At 47.0% G+C, this 21,418-nt stretch overlaps 2 protein-coding genes across 4 annotated transcripts; both read right to left on the minus strand.

The window, feature by feature from the left end:
• Window positions 1-275: 275 nt before the first annotated feature.
• Window positions 276-11,265, minus strand: LOC103758630 (coagulation factor IX-like). 3 transcript variants are annotated; one of them, XM_029963700.1, is made up of 10 exons: window positions 10,511-11,265; window positions 9,827-9,925; window positions 9,326-9,443; window positions 7,572-7,732; window positions 6,663-6,687; window positions 6,418-6,531; window positions 5,461-5,592; window positions 4,193-4,821; window positions 2,631-2,748; window positions 276-1,840 (listed from the first exon to the last, which is right to left on the minus strand). In XM_029963700.1, exons 3-10 carry the CDS (start codon window positions 9,414-9,416, stop codon window positions 1,266-1,268), a joined length of 1,845 nt encoding a protein of 614 aa, XP_029819560.1. In that variant the 5' UTR covers window positions 9,417-9,443; window positions 9,827-9,925; window positions 10,511-11,265; the 3' UTR covers window positions 276-1,265. The 3 variants fall into 3 exon arrangements, with proteins under 3 accessions (XP_029819560.1, XP_017938619.2, XP_029819559.1); XM_018083130.3 differs by lacking the exon at window positions 10,511-11,265 and having other exon boundaries at window positions 9,827-10,485; XM_029963699.1 differs by lacking the exons at window positions 9,827-9,925; window positions 10,511-11,265 and having other exon boundaries at window positions 9,326-9,668.
• A 532-nt stretch (window positions 11,266-11,797) lies between these two features.
• Window positions 11,798-21,171, minus strand: PROC (protein C, inactivator of coagulation factors Va and VIIIa). The gene is made up of 10 exons (XM_018083121.2): window positions 20,790-21,171; window positions 19,942-20,085; window positions 19,539-19,622; window positions 19,019-19,179; window positions 18,031-18,055; window positions 17,371-17,481; window positions 16,556-16,696; window positions 16,085-16,194; window positions 15,192-15,309; window positions 11,798-12,450 (listed from the first exon to the last, which is right to left on the minus strand). Exons 3-10 carry the CDS (start codon window positions 19,603-19,605, stop codon window positions 11,885-11,887), a joined length of 1,299 nt encoding a protein of 432 aa, XP_017938610.2. The 5' UTR covers window positions 19,606-19,622; window positions 19,942-20,085; window positions 20,790-21,171; the 3' UTR covers window positions 11,798-11,884.
• Window positions 21,172-21,418: the final 247 nt, after the last annotated feature.

Raw genomic sequence — 21,418 nt, forward strand, 5'->3', positions numbered from 1 at the left:
AAGGGGTGAAAGCAAGAGTGTGGAGAGTCACATGTGAAATGTGGCCCTGTGAGACTGGAGGGAGTGACAGTAACGGAGCTGTGTGCTGGGACACCAACTTCAGGAGGAGGACACCTGTGCTGGCTGGGGCACGAGAGGGATTCTGCTCCTGAGACAACTTCACCTGCTCTCCCCAGGTATGTGTGTGCTGCAGTAACCGCCTCAGGGGTGTGTTTTTAGCATGCTGAGACCTTCAGGGATTTGGGGTTTTTTCCAGTTTTAGTTAAGAATTTATTGAAAGCCACGGCCTTCCTTACTGCCATAGTGGCAGGTGCAACTGTGAAGAACAAGGAAACTGTGCAGAGCTGTTCATAGCCAGGGTCTGTTTGGCCCTAAAAGTCCAACAGATTCTTTTTTCTTCTCCCAATTTTTTTTTTTTTGTAGTTCTGGTGTTTCAGTCCAGTCTTCTAGTCACTGGGGGCTAGGGGCTACTTTTAAATCCTAGGAGATGTTTCATTGAGGTACTGGGCTTGGTGGTCTTGTGCAAGGCCTAATTCAAACTCTTCCTATCAAAATTCATCATAATAGCTCAACACCCTGTGTTCTCTGAGGCAAACAGAATGGTTCTGTTTCTTGTGGAATGGTAACAATGGAGGGTGCTGGGGGGGTGTAACTAAAATGTCAGTCAATTGTAGGAGAGGTCACAAAATCAAAACTTGATATGGATCACCTGTTGAGAATTTTACTGCACAGTCCTTTAATCTTCCTGGAGCTGGGTGGATTCCTGCTCTGTTTATGCCCAGTTCCACATAGACTTTTTTGTATCAGAAAACATTTGTAATTTAGTAAACTGACGTCCTTGGTTCCGGAACTTCAGAGCTCCCTCCCTGCTGTGTTCAGCACTGTCTGTCTCACAACTAGAGCCAGACACCACTACCCAAACTGCACTTGCTTTGCTAAGCACTGAATTTGTACAGAGAACTCAGTGTGCCTGTCTGTGAGATGTAGGTAGGCCTGAGAAATGTAAAGCTTTTACTTTCGCTTAAAAAAATCTTCCTGATAAGAATTTACATTAAGAAAAGTTGTTTTCTCCTCTGTTACTTGCAAATAGTTCTTTATTATACACAAGTATTTTACTTAGCAATACTTGATTAAGCAATTTAACCCTCTCAAAATTTCCTTGAGGGTAAGGAGCTTGATTTTACACCATTAAGGACAAGAACAGGCCCAGTGTTGTAGACTGAAACACTGTAAAAGTAGAATTATTCCTGCTCCTGTAGCTGGCATTAAGAAAAGTTAATGGAAAAGTTTTCTGAATCTGCTACGCTTTCAACCACCTCTTTAATCCAGGGGATGTAGTTGGCTACTCTGGTGTACACCCCGTATTTCCCCTGCTGGGCACAGCCCTCGCCCCAGCTGACGATGCCCAGGAGGAACCAGGTGTTGCGGTGGGAGGCGATCAAGGGGCCCCCGCTGTCCCCCTTGCAGGCGTCGGTGGCCGCGGTGCCGTGCCCCGCGCAGAGCATGTTGTCGGTGAGCAGCCTGTCCATGGCCCGCTGGCAGCGCTCCAGGCTCACCAGGGGCAAGGGGCCCCCGCTGTCCCCCTTGCAGGCGTCGGTGGCCGCGGTGCCGTGCCCCGCGCAGAGCATGTTGTCGGTGAGCAGCCTGTCCATGGCCCGCTGGCAGCGCTCCAGGCTCACCAGGGGCAGCCGCACCTTCATGAGGAAGCGCAGGGGGGAGCCGCGGGCGAGCAGCGCGATGTCACCGTTGTAGTCGTTGGAATCGTAGTGTGGGTGCGTCCAGGTCCTTTCCACAGCGATCTTCTGCTCCTTGAACTCTCTCTGGTATTTGTCAAAGTCTCCTGCAGCCAGGACAAGTTAAAACGTTAAGCAAACTTAGCCTCTGGGGTATCGTCATTGGGGAACCTGAGAAGGCACATCCCAAACCAGATCCTGCATGTAACAAGGACAGCTGTGATCCTGCAAACCAAACTTTCCAGGTGTCCTTTAGGCAGAGCTGGGGCCTCAATGATGAGATACTAATGGAGATGATTTCCCATAAACAGTCAGTCCTTCTTAGTAAGCAGAGCTGTGTCTAAACTTCCATGGGACAGTGTTTCCCCTCTCAGGGACATGACATCAGCATTAAGCTGCAGCTGGGACTAAGGCTGAGGAATTGTTTCCTGTCAGTTCCCCAGTGCTGTTTGCTCCTCCTGCACATCCCTCTTCGGGAGGGTCCCTGTGGCACAAGGTTGTGTTTGTTGCAGCATTCCTGCTGCAGGGGGCCAAATCCTGTGGCTGTAACTGGAGGAGAGGGGCTTTGTGCTCCCAGGCAGCTACAGGCAATAAGGAAGAGGCAGCACAGCAGGTAATTAACCTTAAGGCTGATTAAGAACCCAAATGGCCTTGATGGCAGACAAGTCACCTACAGGAACCCTTCTTCCTCCTGAGGGGTCACCAAGATGCGCTCAGGCTCTGGGCACAGTGAGTCTGCCAGAATGGATTATAGGAGACAGATCTCTGCCTTGTTTCCCCAGGTTCTCCATGAAAACAAACGGGACCAGCTGAGCCCTTTGGCACCTCTGCCCTGCCAAGGAGCTGAAGTGGTCCCTAAGTGCAGGTGGGGCTGTGCCTCCCCTGCCCTGTGCTCACCCACAGTGACGTGGTGGGGGCTGACGAGGTCCAGGCAGTGCGCGGCCGTGACCACCCAGCGGCTGCTCAGGAGGCTCCCGCCGCAGAACCCCACGCCCCGGCTGTCCCGGATCAGCACCTGCGGGAAGGGAGAGGCAGAACCGCGGCTGGGCCGGGACGTGCACACACTGTGGGCTCTGACCCAGGTGAGGAACACGTCTGGCAGGAGCACCGGCCCACCAAGCAAAGGGCAGTGAAAACAGTAATAAAATCCCTGCACTGCTGTGATGGGGGAGCAGAGTATTCAATGAACTAAGCTCGACGAGCTCATGCAGACAGAGCTGCAGTGGCTGATGTTCTTCTGAAGGAACAAGTATGACTGTGATTTATTTTTCACGTGGCCTCAAATGTTTTGGGAGTGGTGGAGAACAGAAACACAAGGTGCAGTTTATTAGTAATCAGGTAATAAAATTTGTAATGATCTACACAGTAGCAAATGGAGAAGTTAAAACATGGTGCTCAGTGTTTGTTGTCTGTCTTGTCTGTTCAGAATCATAAGCTCCATCAATGCCTCAGCATCTCCTCAACTATTAATTATGTGTACTATTGATGCTTTTAATTCTGTTCAGTAGTGCTAGAAATAAACATTGAAAAGTAGCAAAGAACATTTATCAGAAAATGCTGTCTTAGGTTATGAAGACCTAGAAGGCAAAGGGTTTACAAAAACCTTTAAAAATTATATTGATAGATAGATACACTTTAAATTCAACATTAAATTACAAATTTCTTGATGTAATGACAATTTAAAACCAGCTTAGTGGTAACACTTCATTTCCAGAAGAAACTGTATAAGGTTGGACTACAAACAACATTCCCATCTAACAACCCCAAATCAGTCTACTGATCCAAAGGGAAGCAGCTGCTGATGGAAACCCATAAAATTGGCTAATAGTGACATTTCAGCTTGCCAAAGTGCACAATGCATGGTCCACCCAGGTTCAGCCTATGATTTTTCCACCTATAAATACCTTCTGATGTGGAATTGGGAAATCTACTTGTGTGCCAGCAGTAAATCGAGTGAGGGTAATGTGAAGGGTTTGAGATCAGAATTTCTCTGCAAACAGTAACAGGACATTGACCAGAGAGAGACAATATAGTGAAAATTAGTAACAAATAAGGACACACACAAAAGCCCCAAACCTACTGAATCTCACCTGGCCACAGAACCTGCTTCAGGAAAACTATTACCAGCCTTCCACGGGGAGGCAGAAGCTCAGCTTTTCCCTAAGGACACGCAGACACAACCTGAGTAACAGCACAGGAGATCTGACTGGATTAAGATAGAAGGTATTATGTTCTAATCCAAAAGCATACATATGTAGGACGGGAAGAATCAAAGGCATCTAAAGTCTGTATCATCAAAAAGCCCTGCTGAAGGCTGAGAAATACACGTGGTTCCATTGCTCTCGACCTGAAAAAACTTTACAATGGCTTGATGAACTCTGCTCCTGAAGGACCCAATAAAGTTAAAGCAAGAAAGCACTCAGAGGTGGTGTTTGGCCAGACTGGAAGTAAGGTATTACCTGCCAGGGGCAATGTCCACGATGACACAGCATTCCTCCTGTTATCCTGGGGTCCCCGTGCTCCAAAGTAGAGCTGATGTTTGCCTGGGTGGGCTGAGGCACGTCCAGACCGTCTCCCCCGTCCCTGCTCTGATGCAGCCCGTCACTCCTGTGTTGAACAGCCCCCGTTCTGTTCCTGCCAGTGCCCTCCCTTTGTTGGTTTTGCCCTGTGGTGTTTCCCCCTGTTCCTTCCTGCCTGGCAGCAGGTGCTGTGCTCTTGTTCTGCCATGCTGGGCCCTGGCTTGGCTCAGCCAGGCCTCTCCCAGTTCCCTCCACTGCCTTGTGGTTCTCAGGGCCATCCAGCTCCTCCCCCAGGGGCTTCTGGGACACAGAGCCCACCACTGTCTTTTTGCAGCTGGAAGCATCTCCTGCCACCTCCGTTTGTCCAGCATGCCCGAAGGCATCCTTTATGGTCTCCTTTTCCCCAACATCACTGTGTTCCAGCTCCATCTGCCCAGCTGTGCCCTCTGTGCTCCTGTTCAGCTCAGGCACATCCCTGTGCTCCCACTGGCTCCTCAGGAGGCTTTTTGGCCCCTGTTGCTGTTCCTTCAGAGCCTGCCTGGCTTTGATCAAGCCACAGGGAAACGGTGCTGGAAGAAGGAATGACAGAAACCAAGATTTGAGATTAGGGTGTGTTGGTGTCATGTTGAACTCAAACACAAGGCAGCACTTTTCCTGTCCAAGGATGGGACTCGACCCCCCTGGAACAACTCTGACCTCGTGATGTCAAACTCCCCCCTGCCCCCCCTTGGCTGAGTGTGCAGAACTCATTACCCAGAAATGGGGGTGTGGCTGTGTCTTTTCTGAGCCATCAGCCAGGAACAGCCTGCCGAGGGCTCTCTTCAGGAAAGAACACTGACCCAGCCCTCCCCTTCTGCCTGATACCACATTTTAAAGGCCCCTGTCCTATCCTCTCCCCTCCCACCCCTGCACTTCGGCCTCACGACTCAGTTTAGCTGATTTAAGCCTGTGCTAGAACAGGCCCACTCCAAACTGTCCTGCTTGCTCCTTGACCCAGTATGTGCTCACAGGGGCACTGGACTACAGACACCAGACAGAGAGGAACCTTAACATTTAAAATAAACATTACAAATAAGACAGATCTCTTCATACAGTAAGTGCAAGCTGCAGTAGCCACAGCATGTGCAGCTCTTTGCATCCAGCGGAGGGAAAGTCAGTGCCTGCAAACCTCCTCTGTTCCTGAGGTGGCCCAGCAGCCCGTGCTTTACCTGCCTGCACGCAGCTCCTCCCGTCCTCGTGCAGGGTGTAATCCCTGGCGCAGGAACACTCCACGTGGAGGGCGCTGCTGTCCCTGCAGTACTGCCAGCACCCGCCGTTCTTGTACCAGCACTCCAACCTCTCTGCCGGGGAGACACCCGCGGTTACAGCACCCAGCTCCCGGGGCTACTATTGCATGAGGCAAAGCAGGAAAACATCTGCTGGAAGCGCTCAGGGGAACAGAAGGAACCGCCCCTTCCAGTTCCAGACACGCACACTGGTGTGCAGCAAACCAGACCTCATGTTTGGTTTGTTCTGTTCTGACCATTCTCCCATTTGCCAGCTTTGCCCTGAGGCCACGGCTGGGCCTTTCTGTCTGTGGAGCAGGGGGCAAGAAGAGGCCTGGAAGAGCAAACACTTCTAAATGCATCAGTTTTTGATCCATCTGCACATCTTGTCTTTTATATCATGACAGGTTTAAAGTACCAGGCATTGGGTGGGGGTCCGACCTGACTGAGATTTTTATTCACTGTTACATTAAAAACAGCCATGTTTAATTGCTTCACTGTACAAAGAAAAGGTCAACAAAAGCACTTGGAGGAAAAAAATTTAGTTTCCACAGTTTGGCTTTTGCTGTTATTTCATACCTCAGTTTGCAAACTGGATAGAGCATTTCAGAGGATGGAAAATCTGGTAAGAGAAGGCAGTTTTTATCCTTCCTTTTTCATCACTCATATATTACAACATAAATGTAGCAGACTTTTCCCCTTTCAGTGAGCTTTGGCTAATTTGTTTGATTGACTCAGTAAAAGAGAAGAGCCTCACCATGAACAATCTCCAGTGCAGGAGTCACTAGAGTTGTTATCCCTCCAAAGTGATGAAAAGGGGCCTTTCTTGGGAGCAGACAGGAGATGGCCACATGCCATCCTTCCTTCACAATGAATGCCAATGTCTATTCCTGCACTCACCTATTTCACAGTTGTGTCCTCTGAATTCTGGGGGGCAGATGCAAAAGTAACTGTAATGTCTTATTTTGCAGACTCCACCATTGTTACAGGGATTTGTACTACATGGATTTAAACCTAAGGAGAAGAAACAAGGCACGGTGTAACTCCAGGAATTAAGAGAAGCCTGGCTTTCAATTGCCACATAGTTCTTTGTACCCAGGAGGGACACACAGAATACATTTTTTAAAAATTCCTTCTTTACCTACCTTTGTAATTGAACCAAAACTCCATCTGCAAGAGGAAATCACAAATGAAGAGAACAGGTAACAAACAGTCATATGGATTACTGAAGACATAGTTTAGAAAGCTGTCTTTTTAGGGTCCATGTAAACTGACATTTTCATTAGAGCCACAAACACAATCTCAGAACAGTATCTCCTGATCACCACCATGCCATTTACTTTTGTAAATGGACCATGTACCATGGACCAGTCACAGAGTGCATAAACTGGGCTGTACTGGAATCAAAATGAACCTGAAAGCTCAGATCCTTAAATGCTCCAGCCACTGAAAGGTCTGTGGCACCAGCTCAGGAGTTTCAAGTGACACCATCACCACACCCCCCCTCCCCAAAAGGTGTCACTGCAAGGCCTCAGCATCAGCTGCTTTGCTCTGAAGAGCCATTTCTACTGTGCTGCTTTACCTGCTACAGAGACATTCCTGGCACCTTGGGCTGGATCCAGGAGAGACCAGGCACCTGTTTAACTCTGCAGCTCCAACTCCTGCCTCAGCACAAAGCCCCAGAAGGCCCCGGCCCTGCTTCCAGCCAGATGCTGTTGGCCCTGGGAATGAGACACTCCTCCCCTGGATTTGGAGGGTCTGGACAAGCAAGTGACCTCTGAAAATGTCCCAATCACATTGCTGGATTGATGCTCTCAGAAATGGGGTTTAGATACTTCCAAGGATTTGTGTTTAACATTTACACAACAAACTGAGCACTCACAAAGTGCAGTCTCACAGGTGCCCTGGGTGACCCTCCCTGAATCACCCTGAAGTGACCCAAGCTGCAGAATCCAGAGGCACACACTTCCAGAGCCACACTAGGTGACCTGGGCAGGGTTACTTAGACCTCACCATTGACTTTCCTCTGTTTCTCCTAAAATCAAGTTTCTCACCGTTTTCTCCTGCGAATGGAAGATCTCCTTGGCCTCCTCAAATGAACACTTTTCCTCATTGCATTCTCTCTCCAAGTTCCCTGGACGAATCTCTTCTAGGAAGTAGTTGGCACGTTTATGGACTCGCAGCACCTCGTGGGCTTTGTCTTTTCTCACAAACACTAGAAGACCAAAACTGAACAGTTGGTGCTGAAGGCAACACAGTGGCATTGCCACAGTCACAGTCACATGGGCTTTCAGTGGAAAAAACAATATAAATGAGGGGAGTGGGCATCTACACAAAGAGCCCAAAGGAAAATAAAATTAGTCTGTGTTTCAGGAAAACATATCAGTAGTCTGAGCTTGCTTTCAGTGAGTCAAAAGAGCCACTACTGAGACTTGCAGGTTAGTGCAGAAATTTTTAATTCCACAAGACTCTTGAGTATTGCAGCTTTTTCTCTGGAGGCTGGTTAGATTTTTCTGCTTAACCATCCCAATTCACAGCAATTATTAGCTTGATATTTGGTTATGGAGTCGCAGAGTTCTCCAGGTTCTGCTGTGGCCACAACAGAACAGACACCAATCCCTCATTAAGAGGAAATATTAGTGTCAGTTTTGTGCTTACATTTAGCTCATCTCAACTTTGCCTCACTAAGGTATTTGCCCTCCTCCTGTGATGCCTTAAGCTGTTACTGCCAATAAATTAAGGGAGGAATGGCCAAAAGAAGGACTGTGTCAGTAATGTCCTCCCCACACACCCTCTCTGCTCCACAGCACATCTTTGCTAAGGCACCTCTATCTGCAGCAGTGTGCCAGGGTTTTTCCACCCACACCCCTTGTGGGTACACTGATCCCAGAAGTGCAGCCCCATGGCCAAAGCCCACCTGGCAGAGGGAAAGGCTGCTGCTCCAAGTGTTATGAGACAAAAGCTCACTCTGTAATCCCAAAAAAGCCTATGGAAATCCACACAGCACTGCTTTTCCCAGCTAGGGATTAGTGCCCTGGACAAGTCAAACCTTCTGGCAAAGAACCCAGTTTTGGAGATGGACTGTGAAAACACAGATCTATTTGCAGTAGCAGGATCAGTATTTACAGCAATGACTGAAATTCTAGAATGTTATTACATTGCTTCATTTCCAGGTAATTAGTAACAGCCCACAAAAACTCAGTGGAGAAAAGCTTTGCACAGATCCTGCTGTCTGGTAATGGAGAACATTTCCTTCACTTACATCAGTAGAATTTCCCTTCAGCACCTCTTGTGTTCTGGGTCACCTTAAAGGATTTACCTCCTTTAAGCAAGTGTCCCACAGAGCCTTTGCAGATACTCTGCTCTGCTCTTCCTCCTCTGCAAGGACAGCCACAATGATTCCTGAGATCCTGCACACTCTGGTGCCTGTCCCACAGCTCTCTGAAGCCATTTCCAAACCTTGTGTAGTAGTTGTACAATCAACACGAGGTCCAAGAACACATGTTGAAAGTGCCTCATTTTAGATTTCCAAATTGGAAACCTCCACCATGCAAAACCAATTCAGATCTCGGGTTCCATGTCACAGGGAGAATACTTTTCAACAGGAGAGTGGGCTAAACAGAAATCTAAGAAAGGCTGATTTCACTTGCAAATATGTATATGAATATTAATTTCTTTCTTGTGCATTTCAGGAAGCATTCCTTCAACCCAAAGGACTTTGTGTTCAGAACAGGAACATAGTTTCTGTTTAAATGCCAACATTGCCATAAAAAGACAATTTAATTAAAAAAGTAAAAGAAATACCTACCTTCATATGAAAACAGGCAGCTGCTGTCAATGAAGCACATCAGCAGGAGAAATCTCCCAAGTGAGGAGCTGCTCTCCATGTTAGTGAGCATCCAGAACACTGACCTCCTGATTTCTTTCTGAGGGAAAAGAATAATAAAATTAGTATGTTGTCACAAAAACAGCCTGCAAAAAAGATGAAAAAGAAGTGAGAGGATAAGAAGAGACAAAGAAAGCAAGTTCTACCCAGTTCATTTTGACCTCATGTCCCCTGTCTCCCCAAGCCACGCCGATGCTGCACACCCCAACAGGTAGGAGCTGAGCTGTGGGGCAGGGGCTGATCCAAAGCCCATGGAAGCCATGGAAAAGCCATGGGGAGCATGGGAACACACGGCCCAAATGGAGCAGAGGCCACTCCCAGCCCAGTCTTGCTGAAGCCAAGGCGGGAGCACAACCAGCCCCTGTGCAACTGCTGATGGGAAGACCCTGCACAGACCCCAAGGAGGAACCAAGCACCACATACCAGCAGTCACAGGTACAGCACACAAGTTTGCATTTCTTCTTATTACCTTCCCAGGCTAAAGGATTTACCAGGATTCAACAGCATGTTCCTCTCTGCTACCTGCAGCATTTTTTCAAAACCACAGGATCCAGAATGAGTTCAATTTACACAGAACCACGCAGTTATACTCACGTTTTTCTTTATTTTTTTTTAAGGGGAAGACAGGAAAGAGATTTGGCTGTACACCAGGAACAGCCATGAGGTCAAGAGGTTGATCATTAACTAGTCACAAATATTGACAGAGGAGAGAGAACCTGGATTCTATGAGACACATTAGAAATTCAAAATTGGAAGAAAAGTGTGTGTTTCCACACACATACACATGTGCATTAAAAAGAGAATTTAGTCTTTAAATAATCCTCCAATACTAAAAGCCACTGCTTTGCAATAAATTTCTTCGGGAAAATGTGGAACTTTTAAGAGCAGATTTCTGACACTGTCACCTCACAGTAGGCAAGGCCAACTGATCTGGAAAACACACCAGCTACTCTGTAAACAGGTGCTGAAATATTGCAGAGCTGGGAGTGTGCAGGAGGATTCACTGCAGTCACCAGCAGGCAAATGTTGCCCTGTCGCAGCACCAGCACTGCCACCCCCCACCCTTCTTTGAACACAACCATGTTTCAACTCAGGGTTACAGGTTACCTGTTCCTGGTGCAGGCCTGCTGAGAAGGGTGCTGGTCAAAGCATTCTTATTTAATGTTCCTCCATCCTTAAGTCCTGTCCCAAGGGAAAAGGGGGAGGAGAAAAGAGAGCCAGAGCCAGCGAGCACAGCTCCTACCCCGACTGCTCCTTCAGCAATGACTCAACACCAGCACTTGGGTAACAAGCACCAAGGCAGCTCCTGAGTCAACAAGTCCACAAATACAAAAGGTATTAAACCTCTTTGCTGACACCACATTAAATTTCTTACAAACTAACACAATTCCTTGTACCTGAGGTTTTTTTCATTTAAGTCTCGTCACAGGAGCAGACTGAAGTTCTTCACTGATCCAAACCCCTCGAGACATTGGAACACACATTGGAAACTCACATCACTAGAGCAGAAAGAGTTCTGCTTTTTTTTTTTTTCCCTACAAGATTAATTCTATTTAACAAGTGCTAAGATTAGAAACAAGTATAAACTGTGATATTAAACTTCACCTGGACTATTGCTACTTCCTATGAACTTACTGGTGCTCTGCATCATTTACTCATATACACACACAGACAGATGCAAACACACACCATTTATCAGTAAGCATTAGCAATGCTCACACAGCCTGCAGCTGACTGCAGTCACCAGAACAGCAATAAAGAGAAGCATTTGCTTACCTTGCTAATTAGAAGACTGTTACAGACCCCAAGATAAATAGAGCCTGCAATAGCTTGGAATTAAACAGCTCTTCTTTTTTTTTGAATAACACTATACAGTTCCCATTCTCTTTTCAGGAAGTTTGGGGGGGTAAAATCAGGCATCAGGTGTGCAAAGAATAGAAAATACAGAGAAGTTCTAGTCACCTGCTGAATCAACCATCTGTGAGCACTGGAGTAGGATGTGAGGGACTGGAAGCAGTAATGATGTTACAAAAACTTCACTGTGTTGCAAGAAAAATTATACAAATACAGAGCAAACCAAAACAGTTACTGTGGGTACAGCTGAAATGACAGAACTGCATCTCGATGGTGACTTGCAAAAACAGTTTTCTCTGTCCCCTCCTGCCCCCCACCCCAACCAATTCAGATATCTTACACCTCAAAGATGGAGTTGTCTGACCAAGGATCACCTTATTTTCTACAATGCAACTCAGCTAACAGGGTTCTTTTTTCTTGCCTGTAAGGCTTAAGTAGGGTCATGCCACAGATAAACAACACAACCTGCAACAAACCAATGTGAACAAGAAAAAAAAGGAGAGAAAAAATAAGTCCCAAAGGAAAACAGCACACGAGGTCAACATATACTCAATATTTAATACTGAAGGTCTGACATTACACTGCATATTGTCACCAGCACAACATTCCAGACTCTCGGGGTCAGAATCAACCCTTCAAAGGAGCTGACACATCTATGTGGTGCTGGATCCACTCCAGGTACTGACTAACTTTGGTGTAGACTCCAAATTTCTCCCTTCTCCCGCAGCCTTGGCCCCAGCTCACCAGTCCTACCAAAAACCAAGTATCCTTGTATTTGGTGGACATGGGGCCCCCGCTGTCCCCAAGGCAGGCATCCTTCCTGTCCCCCAGGCTCCCGGCACACAGCATGTTGTCGGAGACAGGCGAGGCCATGGCGCGGGCGCACTCGTTGCGGGGCACGATGGGGATCTCGATGTAGTGCAGGGAGGTGGGGTAGCTGACGTTGACGTCGCTCGTGCTGCCCCAGCCCGTCACCACCACCTGCTGCCCGCCCCTCGTGAGCTCCTGCTCGGCCAGGTTGCGGGCGGGGAGGCAGATGGGGAGCGCGTACTTGTAGAACATGGCGTGCTCGGCCAGGTGCAGCATGGCTATGTCGTTATCCAGCGTCTCCTTGGTGTAGTTTTCGTGGATCACCCGTTTGTCCACCCGAATGATTTGCTCGTCGACATCACGACGACGGAAAAGGAATTTCCCTGGAAGAGCAACCAAGAAGAAGACAGATGCTGCCGAACTTTCCTTCCCCCTGAACACCAAAGCATCTGGAATATGTTGTACTCCTATGGTTTTACTTCCCTTGTAATACAGACATTTGCTCATGTTATGTCACAGGTTGACAGTGTTTTTAACAGATGGACTAACCTGTAATCCCTATTTACTGAAATCATGAATACCCACAGTAGTAAATGAACTGGTGCCCTAGAGCTCTGGTCATCAGCTGAGAAACCAAAATGCCCTGCTGTGTTCACATTTCAGTACACCTGTGCAATATGAGAGACCTCCTTCAGGAGGAAAACAACCTTTTTGGAACCAGCATTAAAAGCTGGAAGAGCAAGCACATGCAAAGCAGGACATTCATGACAGGACATGAGCTTTATGCTGCCTGAACGAAACGTCAGGATTTATAAATAAAGGTGACTGACTGGTAAGGCTATTCCTTTCTGAAATCTTAAATCTGTATTTTAATGAATTTTTGACTGCTTAAGACTTCTGGGTTGCTATTTGTGCTACATGATCACAGCCACTTCAGGGGCCAAGCAGTCAATGCAACAGTAAGCAGGAAACTGTGTTGAAAAGGGCCAGAAAGGCAAGAAGTCCTTTGTGATACACTGGGATAGGAAAGTCAGAGACAGGTCTTTCTTGTAGGCCGTCAGCGAGGTCTTGCAGCTGGTTTTTTCTGTCAAGAGTCAGTGTTTCCAAGAGTAGGGACTCATGAGCCACAGTAGCTACAGAAACGTATTCTCAAAAGACTCCTTAAGTCCAGCTTTGGATCTTGGACCTCCAGAGCAATTATTTCAGAGCCTCTCCTCTTGCTCCTCTGCAGACATCCAATGGAAAATTCATACCTGGCCAGAGCAGGTGGCTGACACTGCTCTGACGCATTGTATTAAGTAGTTCCAGAATCTGAAGGACTTCCCAGTATCAAGCCAGCAATCACAAATCAGTGTTTTTCTCCTAGCACAACCTGTCTTCCTTGAGTGTCCTTGGAGCACTCTCCAGCCACTGTGGCTGGGGGATGGCAAGGAAGAGGCAGGGCTTTATTCCTGCCTTCACAGGTGCAAACCCTGCTTTAGGCCTCAGAAATAACTGTGGACTCAAATGCTCCTGTAAGGAAGGCAGTGTGGATGAGCAGGAACACACGTGCTGCAGGGCTCACTCCTCTTGTGCCTCACAACTCTCGTCCATGGCCACACACTGGATTCTTCCTCTGTGAATAAGGAAGGTCTTTTGGGCAAGTATGAGAGCGAGAGAAAGCCGAGCCCCACTGATAACCATCCTTACACTATAAATTTCTCTGTATACTTGCCCCAAATTCAGGTGTGAGACATCTCTCAAGTTTCATTTGAACAGAACAAAATCTTCTCAAATCAGGGTTCTCAAGTGCTGACATTTCTTCACCCACTGAAAATCACATTTTATTTGGACTCTCCTGACAGATCCCACCCCTTCCTTCTTTGCTGCAGACACATCTCAGGGCATGGTTAATCCCAGCTGAAGGCTTGTCAGACTGCACAGATCTCTCTCAAGACCTGCAGTATGAGGCCAGGGTGGAACAATGTTAAGTGCAGCCTCAATACTTGCCCCAGTTACCAACTCCCCACTGAGTTATTCCCTCCCAAGTTATGCTCAAAGCTACATCTAACAAAGCAGAGCACTCCAACACCACATCTGACAGTTGCTTTTCCTCTAACGAGGTTCCTTAGTGAAGCTCTTCTTGGGCTTCACCAAAATTGATGGAAAATGCTTAAAAAGGAAGAAAATGACATAACTTATGCACATTTCCAAACTATCACATACACTTCTATTTGGATGTCTCCCTGTGAAAAGGTGAATATTCTGGCACTGAGAGGACCCAAGGCTGCATCACATACTTTTCTATTCATCCTGTATGTTGGAAGTACATAAACACATTGATCTGTGTGTGCCTTACTGTCTCTGTTCTCAAACCCCTGCACATCCACAGCCTCTATGGAACATGCATACAGACTGTGTATTTTCCAGGAGAGGTACACAGACAATATATTGGCAGGACTTTCAACAAATACTGGGAATATCCTATCATTTCACTAATGGAGAAAGCAAGCAGCTGAGCTGTTATGCCTCAGCACCAATGGTACATAGAAAACATTGATCCAAAAAAATCCCATATTACTTCAGTGTGAATGGAACACTAATTATTTCTGTCTGTTAATTCAGGAGCAGCACTGCTACCTGACATAGTGACATTTTCTCATGCTCCAGAGCAGCAGTGCAAGTAAAGGCAGTGTGGCCATTCTACAGCACCTCTCCTCCTTCTGCAATGAAATTCTCTTAAGTAACAGTGTTTAAATGCATGAAAAGGCAGGAAGACACCCTGTGACATTCTCCTCCTGGGATCAAGACCTTTTTTTCAGTATTGGGATGACCTTGAATATTTTCAGCACCAGAAAAACACAAGGAGAAGAGACCAAGTCTTTCTGCTTTATAGACCAGCAGCAGTGCTCAGAAGACACCAGTTCACTTCCACAGTAAGGCTGATAGTGGCTCAAATGAAATCAGATTTTTACTAAGCTTTGTTTTAAGCTAAGATGCATATTTAAATAATACTGTCTAGACAGTCCATTCCTACAGCCAAGGACTTTTGCCTTCAGAACCTGCTATCTTTTCCCTGAAATGATAAATATTTTGAATGAAACAGTTACATTTAAAAAACACAGGGATAGATGATTTTCCATACCAAGTCTTACTTTGAGCTCCTTTGGTGTGTCAAGGCAGTGTGCTGCTGTTAGGACCCAAGCTGGATGGATGAGAACACCCCCACACAGAAACTTCCCACTTGTACTTTGCAGCATAACCTGAAACCAGAGAGGTGTGAGGTGTGACAGTGCCTGGAGAGTGGCTCACCAAACACTGTGCACAACCTTCTTTGTGGCTGCCAAACACCCCAATGCACCAAACACCCCAATGCACATGCACTGAAGCCAAAAATCCACAGTGGGACAAAAGCCCTATGAATAAAGTCTCTGTGGAACACCTACAAACAAGTTTTGAATGTTCTTCCTGAATGAGGGCTGGCTTCATCCAAATCAGCATGGGGTGCTGCTGGGCACTGCAAAGAAGCACTTTGCACTCCAAGCTTTGAAACACAGAGCACAAATGAGGGGATTATTCTTGTGTCCCACACTAGAGACAGTGCATCATCTCAGACTGCAGCTCTCATGCTATGGTGTAAAAGGGTCTTTCATATCAAAGAGAACCACGCCCTGATTATTTGCATTCATTAGTTCCATGATAAGCTCCATGAAGTCTCTCTCTGTGATATCCCATCACACAGCATGAGTTTCCCAGGATGGAGCAACAGAGTTGGTGAATGTAATCACCATCCTCTCTCTTGATAGTGTTGGCAAGGTAAGGTAAAAAACTTGGCAACAGTGACAAAGTCGAGTCCAAACAGATACTAAACCATTTTATCCTGCTACTCCAATTTTGGGGTTGCTTTTGAAAAAACTAAGGAAATTTTAGCTTCACGTGACACCACCAGTAATGTAGGAACCCTTCTGGAGTAGCCAGGCAGGCAGAGCTTTTGGTAAGAGCCTAAACTACTTGTGGTGAAGAACTCTCTTCTCCTACCTGCCAAGGGCTGTCTCCCCTTCTTGCAGCTGTTCCCTCAATGAGCCGAATATTGAGGTTTGCTTTGGCTTCAGTGTCGTCCACCTTCACTCTCCCACAGGGGAACTCCACTGTGCAGATGCAGAGAAGTTCACTAGCAAAGCCCAGATCACCCAACACAAACCCACTTTCTAGAGCACTCCCTCTGTGTCTCTAACCTAGGCAATACTGGTCAGAGGCTTCATGGAAGTCCCTCAGTGCTTGGCAAGGAGGAGGTCTCCTGATTCCCCTCTCTGTCTCCATGAGGCAAACACAGATTAAGGGCCATAAAGCAGGTATGGAGTTGAGAAATGCAGGCAGAGTTACTCTGCACGGAATAGGTGTTTTGAAAATGAGTAGAAAGTGCACTGCCGACAATTCTGCCCTAAAACTCTCTTACTTCAGTCTGAATAATCCTTTGTCAAATGTGGATCACAGACATCCTCCTCTTACCTACAGGCTTGCACGTGATGTGGTCGTTCATGAGCTGATAGCCCGATGCACAGCTGCACGAGCGGCCCTGGTTGGCAGGGTCATCCCGACAGAAATGGTCACATCCCCCGTTATCCACGGAGCAGTTGGTGTACTTGACCTCTGAGGGAAAAAGGAACAGCAAGAGAGATGTGAGAAGTTTGAAAGTCAGAGTCACAGGGAGGTAATGTGGCAAAGTGGGCAACAGCTGTCAGTGATTTGGGATGACAGTTGTGGGCTTTAACAGCAGCTGGGCCCTGAGACAGCAAACAACCTTAGTCCAGAATCAGGCAGCGGGGAGATGGAGGAACAGATTACTGTCAGAGCAGGTAGACTGGAGAACAGAAAATTCCCTCTCACTACATGCAAGCACACAGTGCAAAGTGTTGATGATACAGGACATACAGTGCTCATCCCTAACTATGCTGTCCAGCTTTTGTTCAATTTTGTTCAATTGTCACAGTAATGACAATAAATACACTGTATTTAAAACCACCACCATCATCCCTGGGTTGACAGTTCTAAAGTAACTGAAATCCCTGCTTTACAGAGTTATTTTCAGTACTTGTTCAAAACTTAGATATCTCAGATCTCCGAACTTCTCCTATGGCAACACAAAGTTAATTTTGCTTTAGATAAGCACAAATAAACCTCCTACCACAATCATGAAGCAAGAGAGAAATCACATTAGTAAAGAAAGTGAGTAAGCTGTGCAATGACTGAAGTGTTGACCCCTACTGCACAGAAACCTCTGTCACAAAGGATGTTATTTTATAGTGGATTAAATGCAGCATTACCATAATTGCAGAAAAACCCCTCCCAGCCTTTGTTACAGATGCAGGAAAATTTTCCAATATTGTCCTTGCAGATGCCATTGGAACAAGGCTGTGGCGCACACTGATCTCCATCTGAAACAGAGGTAGGAAAATCCAGTCCCTGAATCATACAGAGCTCACAGATCAAACATCAACAGGAACAGGCCCTCCCCAGATTCCCAAACATCACCCATGTGATGGGTGGTAAGCTTCTGGCACTTAAAGGTGACACCTCCATGGCACTCGCCCAGAGACAGGGCATCGCCCTGGGTTCTCACCTACAGCTGCACAGAGAGTGGGGTGGGCAGAAGGGGAGGAAAGGGCAAAGCCTGAGGCAGACAGGGCAGTGGCAGGTGACTGCAGGGGTGGGGCTCCTCTTTGGCCCACATCAGACAAGGTTAGAGCACCAAAGCACTTTTCAGCACAATTCCTTAGCTCTGGGGAGATGACTGATGACAGCTACAGGTGCACAGTGTTTTAGGAAGGCTGCTTGTGTGATAGAAGGGGAAAACATTCTTTGCACACCCCATATAGGAGAAAATGAGAATATGAATCAGTATGTGACATATGGCAGGAGGAAGGCTGAGTACCAGTTACTCTTGAGGAAACACAGAGAAGTGATTAGGAAAGTCTTTTACTTACCTACATACTTGCTCCAAAAATTGAGCTGTGGAGAAACAAAATTTGTATTATGGTGAGAAAACCATTTTTAACAAGTGAGGGATTTAAAGTGTATCATGGCCTTGGCCAACAGAGAACAGCATCAGAGAACAGTCAACAGCATCAGTCTCATTCTTCTTGACAGTGTAGTGACTGGCACTACAAACCAAGAAAACTGGCCAAATGATCCTATACTGCTTGTACTCAGCACAGATCTCCCCTGCCCTGTTTGCAGACCTACCAACACCAAAGCCCCTCAATATCCTCACTGCTTCTCTGTTTTCTTGTCACTTACTGCCAGGTGAGGCATCCAAGTTCACTTGTGCCCAGTCAGACAAAAACGTGGGCGTTCCAAAGACAGATCCCTCTCCATTCTGGGGTTTGAGGGACAACAAAGACTGGTTCATCCTATGCTGTGAGCTGCTTTGCTCAACATAGTAACAAAGAATCCAAGCTGACAGAACAAGTGTGGAAAAGGGGCAGGAGTCAGTGATGCTGATGATAAAGGTAGCGTCCAATTGAAAATATGAGTTTGGACAAAAAGAGAGAACCTAGTGATGAGAGAAACGCTTGCCATGCCCAACTGGGACACTGGGGAGATACAATGAAAGGCAGCCAGGGCTGGTGAATGGACAACAGAGGGCAAAGACTGGAAGGACCTGGAAAAACTCAGTGGCAGCAAGAATAGCCAGCGGGGTCAAGCAAGGATTGGAATTATCTGGCTGAGCCCTAAACCTCACCATTGGGTCAGGTGGGACATGCACGAGTAGCCAAGTTTTATGGCCCATACAGGTGGTAACACGACAATCACTGTAACAGAATGACATTCAAAACCATGCCAACACCTTAGGAATCAGGAGAGATCCATTTTTAGTGCTGACAGCACGATCTTCTATGCCCTGGATTGCAATATTTTAAGAAAATAATTGATTGGGTAACTCCCACACTCATCCTTAAAAAAACAACTTACTGTTGATTCCTTGGTTTCAAATATCTCACTGGCCTCCTCGAAGTCACAGTGCTCTTCAATGCACTCCCGCTCCACAGAGCCCGGCTTGAGTTCCTCCAGGAAAGAGTTCGCCCGCTTCTGGATCCTCAGGACCTGGTTTGCATCTTCAGTGCTGTAAAATACTGGAAGCAAAAATGTGAAAGCACAAGCAGAGAAAAGAGCTGGCTGAAAACTAGTAGTGGTGCTTCCCAAAGGACACTTAGCAGAGCACCAGCCCCTGGGGCTGCCCTGGACACCAGAGTCTGTCTGTGCTGTGCTGCAGAAGCTCCAGCTCCTGCTCTGTGCTACTCTTGACAGCTCAGGGGCTCAGGAGGGCTGTGACCAGGCAGCTGTCATGGCCCAGCACTGCCTGTCAGCTCTGCTGGAGGAATTCAAACCCCCTAATAATGGAAAGGATTCCAGCTGCTCCATCTGACTGACAGAGGAGCAGGAAATGCACGTGCAGCGACTGGGGAAGGGTCTCTCTAAAATGAAAACTTACTTGAGGTGCCGCAGACCCAAGCAGAGCAGGCAGCCAGCAGCAGCCCCAGGGCAAGGTGCTTCCACATCCTGCAGCAGGAGTCACCTGAGGAGAAGGCAGGTGTGAAGAGGAGCACACTGCTGAGGGACAGCAAGAGCCTGCTGCAGACAGTTCCCCCCCAGCCAGCTCCTTCACTGGCCTGTCACAGGCCTGACTCGACGACTCCAGCTCTGGAGCGGCCATTCTCAGTCCCTCCACACCTGTTTGCTCATTCCCTCTAACCCATCAGCAGCTCTCCCAGAACACTTTATGTCTGCCCTGACACTCTCCCCTTGCCACTGGACATTTTTGACAAGCTTCCTGCTCCATCAAAGCAAGCTCTCCTTGGAAATCCTGAAGGATGCAATACTTTTGAAGCACTTACTGCTTTGTTCAGTGGGGATCAGGGTGATCTATTCTTCCGCCATGAGCTCTGCTGGAACTTAGTTAATCCATAACTTCAGATATTTACTCTTTGGAGTGACATGAAGTTAAACAAACAGTGCTCAGGGGGAGCTTGACAAATGACCTGCACACAGGGGAAAAGTGAAATAGCTGAGGCACCCACTCTGTCTTTTGAAAATCTGGGGGTTTTTTTCTTTAGATTCTCTGGCAAGCAGAAATTGTTATATTTAGTTTGTAAGCATAACCACCCAGTGCTAAGGTCTCTTGAGAGATCCTACCGTCTTCTCACAGCATGCAATCATCCAAAAGAGACACATATTGCAATTTTTAAGAGTCGTCCCACTTTACTTTCTCACCCAAGATTCCCCCCCCCAAAACAGCCAAGGGAACTAATCCCCCTGACAGCCACGAGCAGGTACCAGAAGCTTGTACCAGCATGCCACATCTTTTGGTATACTGGGTTAGCTCTCATCAGCACAAAGTATTCTACAGAATTCTGAATATTAAACATTTAGAGAAAACCCTCAGTCCTTTTCAGAAGTTTTCTTGCATTGGAGGTGGGGGGAACCAGCATTTCCCCTTCTCTGAGAACAGTGTGTACAGCAGCACCTCTGCAAGCTGGGCAGCAGTCACAGAATTACTGAGGTTGGAAAAGACCTCTGAGTCCAACCTGTGACCAATCACCACCTCATCACCCAGACCAGAGCACTGAGTGTCACATCCAGCCACTCCACCACCTCCCTGGGCAGCCCCTTCCAGTGTCTAATCACTCTTCCTGTGAAGAAATTCTTCCTAATACTGAGGACATGGCATTTTCATGCAAATTACCTGTGCAGGCAGGAGTCCTCAGGGGTCCTTTGTCAGGGAAAGTGCCACTGGGGTCCAGTGAAAGGTGAGCCCGCTGGCCCTGGGATCTCAGCTCACATCCCCTGACACTGTTCAGGAGAGCACTGAGTGCTTATAAAACTTTTCTTTTTTTTTTTCATTTTCACCTCACAAACTTGACCAGGGACTTTCTTGAAAACAAGCTCTCTTTAAACGAAGGGTTCACCGTTCAACCACTGGAGGCTAAAATAAAAGATTGTGGCATCCGAAATCCCAGCTGGGGAAGGTGTGTGCACTGCCAGCTCTGCTGGTGTGTCCTTCATCCTCAGTTCAGCCATTCCACAAGAAAACTTCCACTGACATTAATGGCAACAGATTTTTGTGGCAATTAAAGTTTACGCAACATACCTGAATACAGGAAACACAGGTAGGACCATATATTACATATATTACATATATTCATATATGTAGCTGATTTTGCCATTTGCTACCACACAGGTTGCATGGGTTTTAATACTTGGTATAAAGTGTATATATATATATATACACCAAGTCTAAGACTTGGTATAGGTTGGAAATTTAGGACATGCACATTAACTGCCAATCTAGAAGATTCAAACCTGTGTGTCAGT

The sequence above is a fragment of the Manacus vitellinus genome, unplaced genomic scaffold (genome assembly GCF_001715985.3).
Source record: "Manacus vitellinus isolate BGI_N305 unplaced genomic scaffold, ASM171598v3 scaffold_60_pilon, whole genome shotgun sequence".
Classification (NCBI taxonomy): Eukaryota; Metazoa; Chordata; class Aves; order Passeriformes; family Pipridae; genus Manacus; species Manacus vitellinus.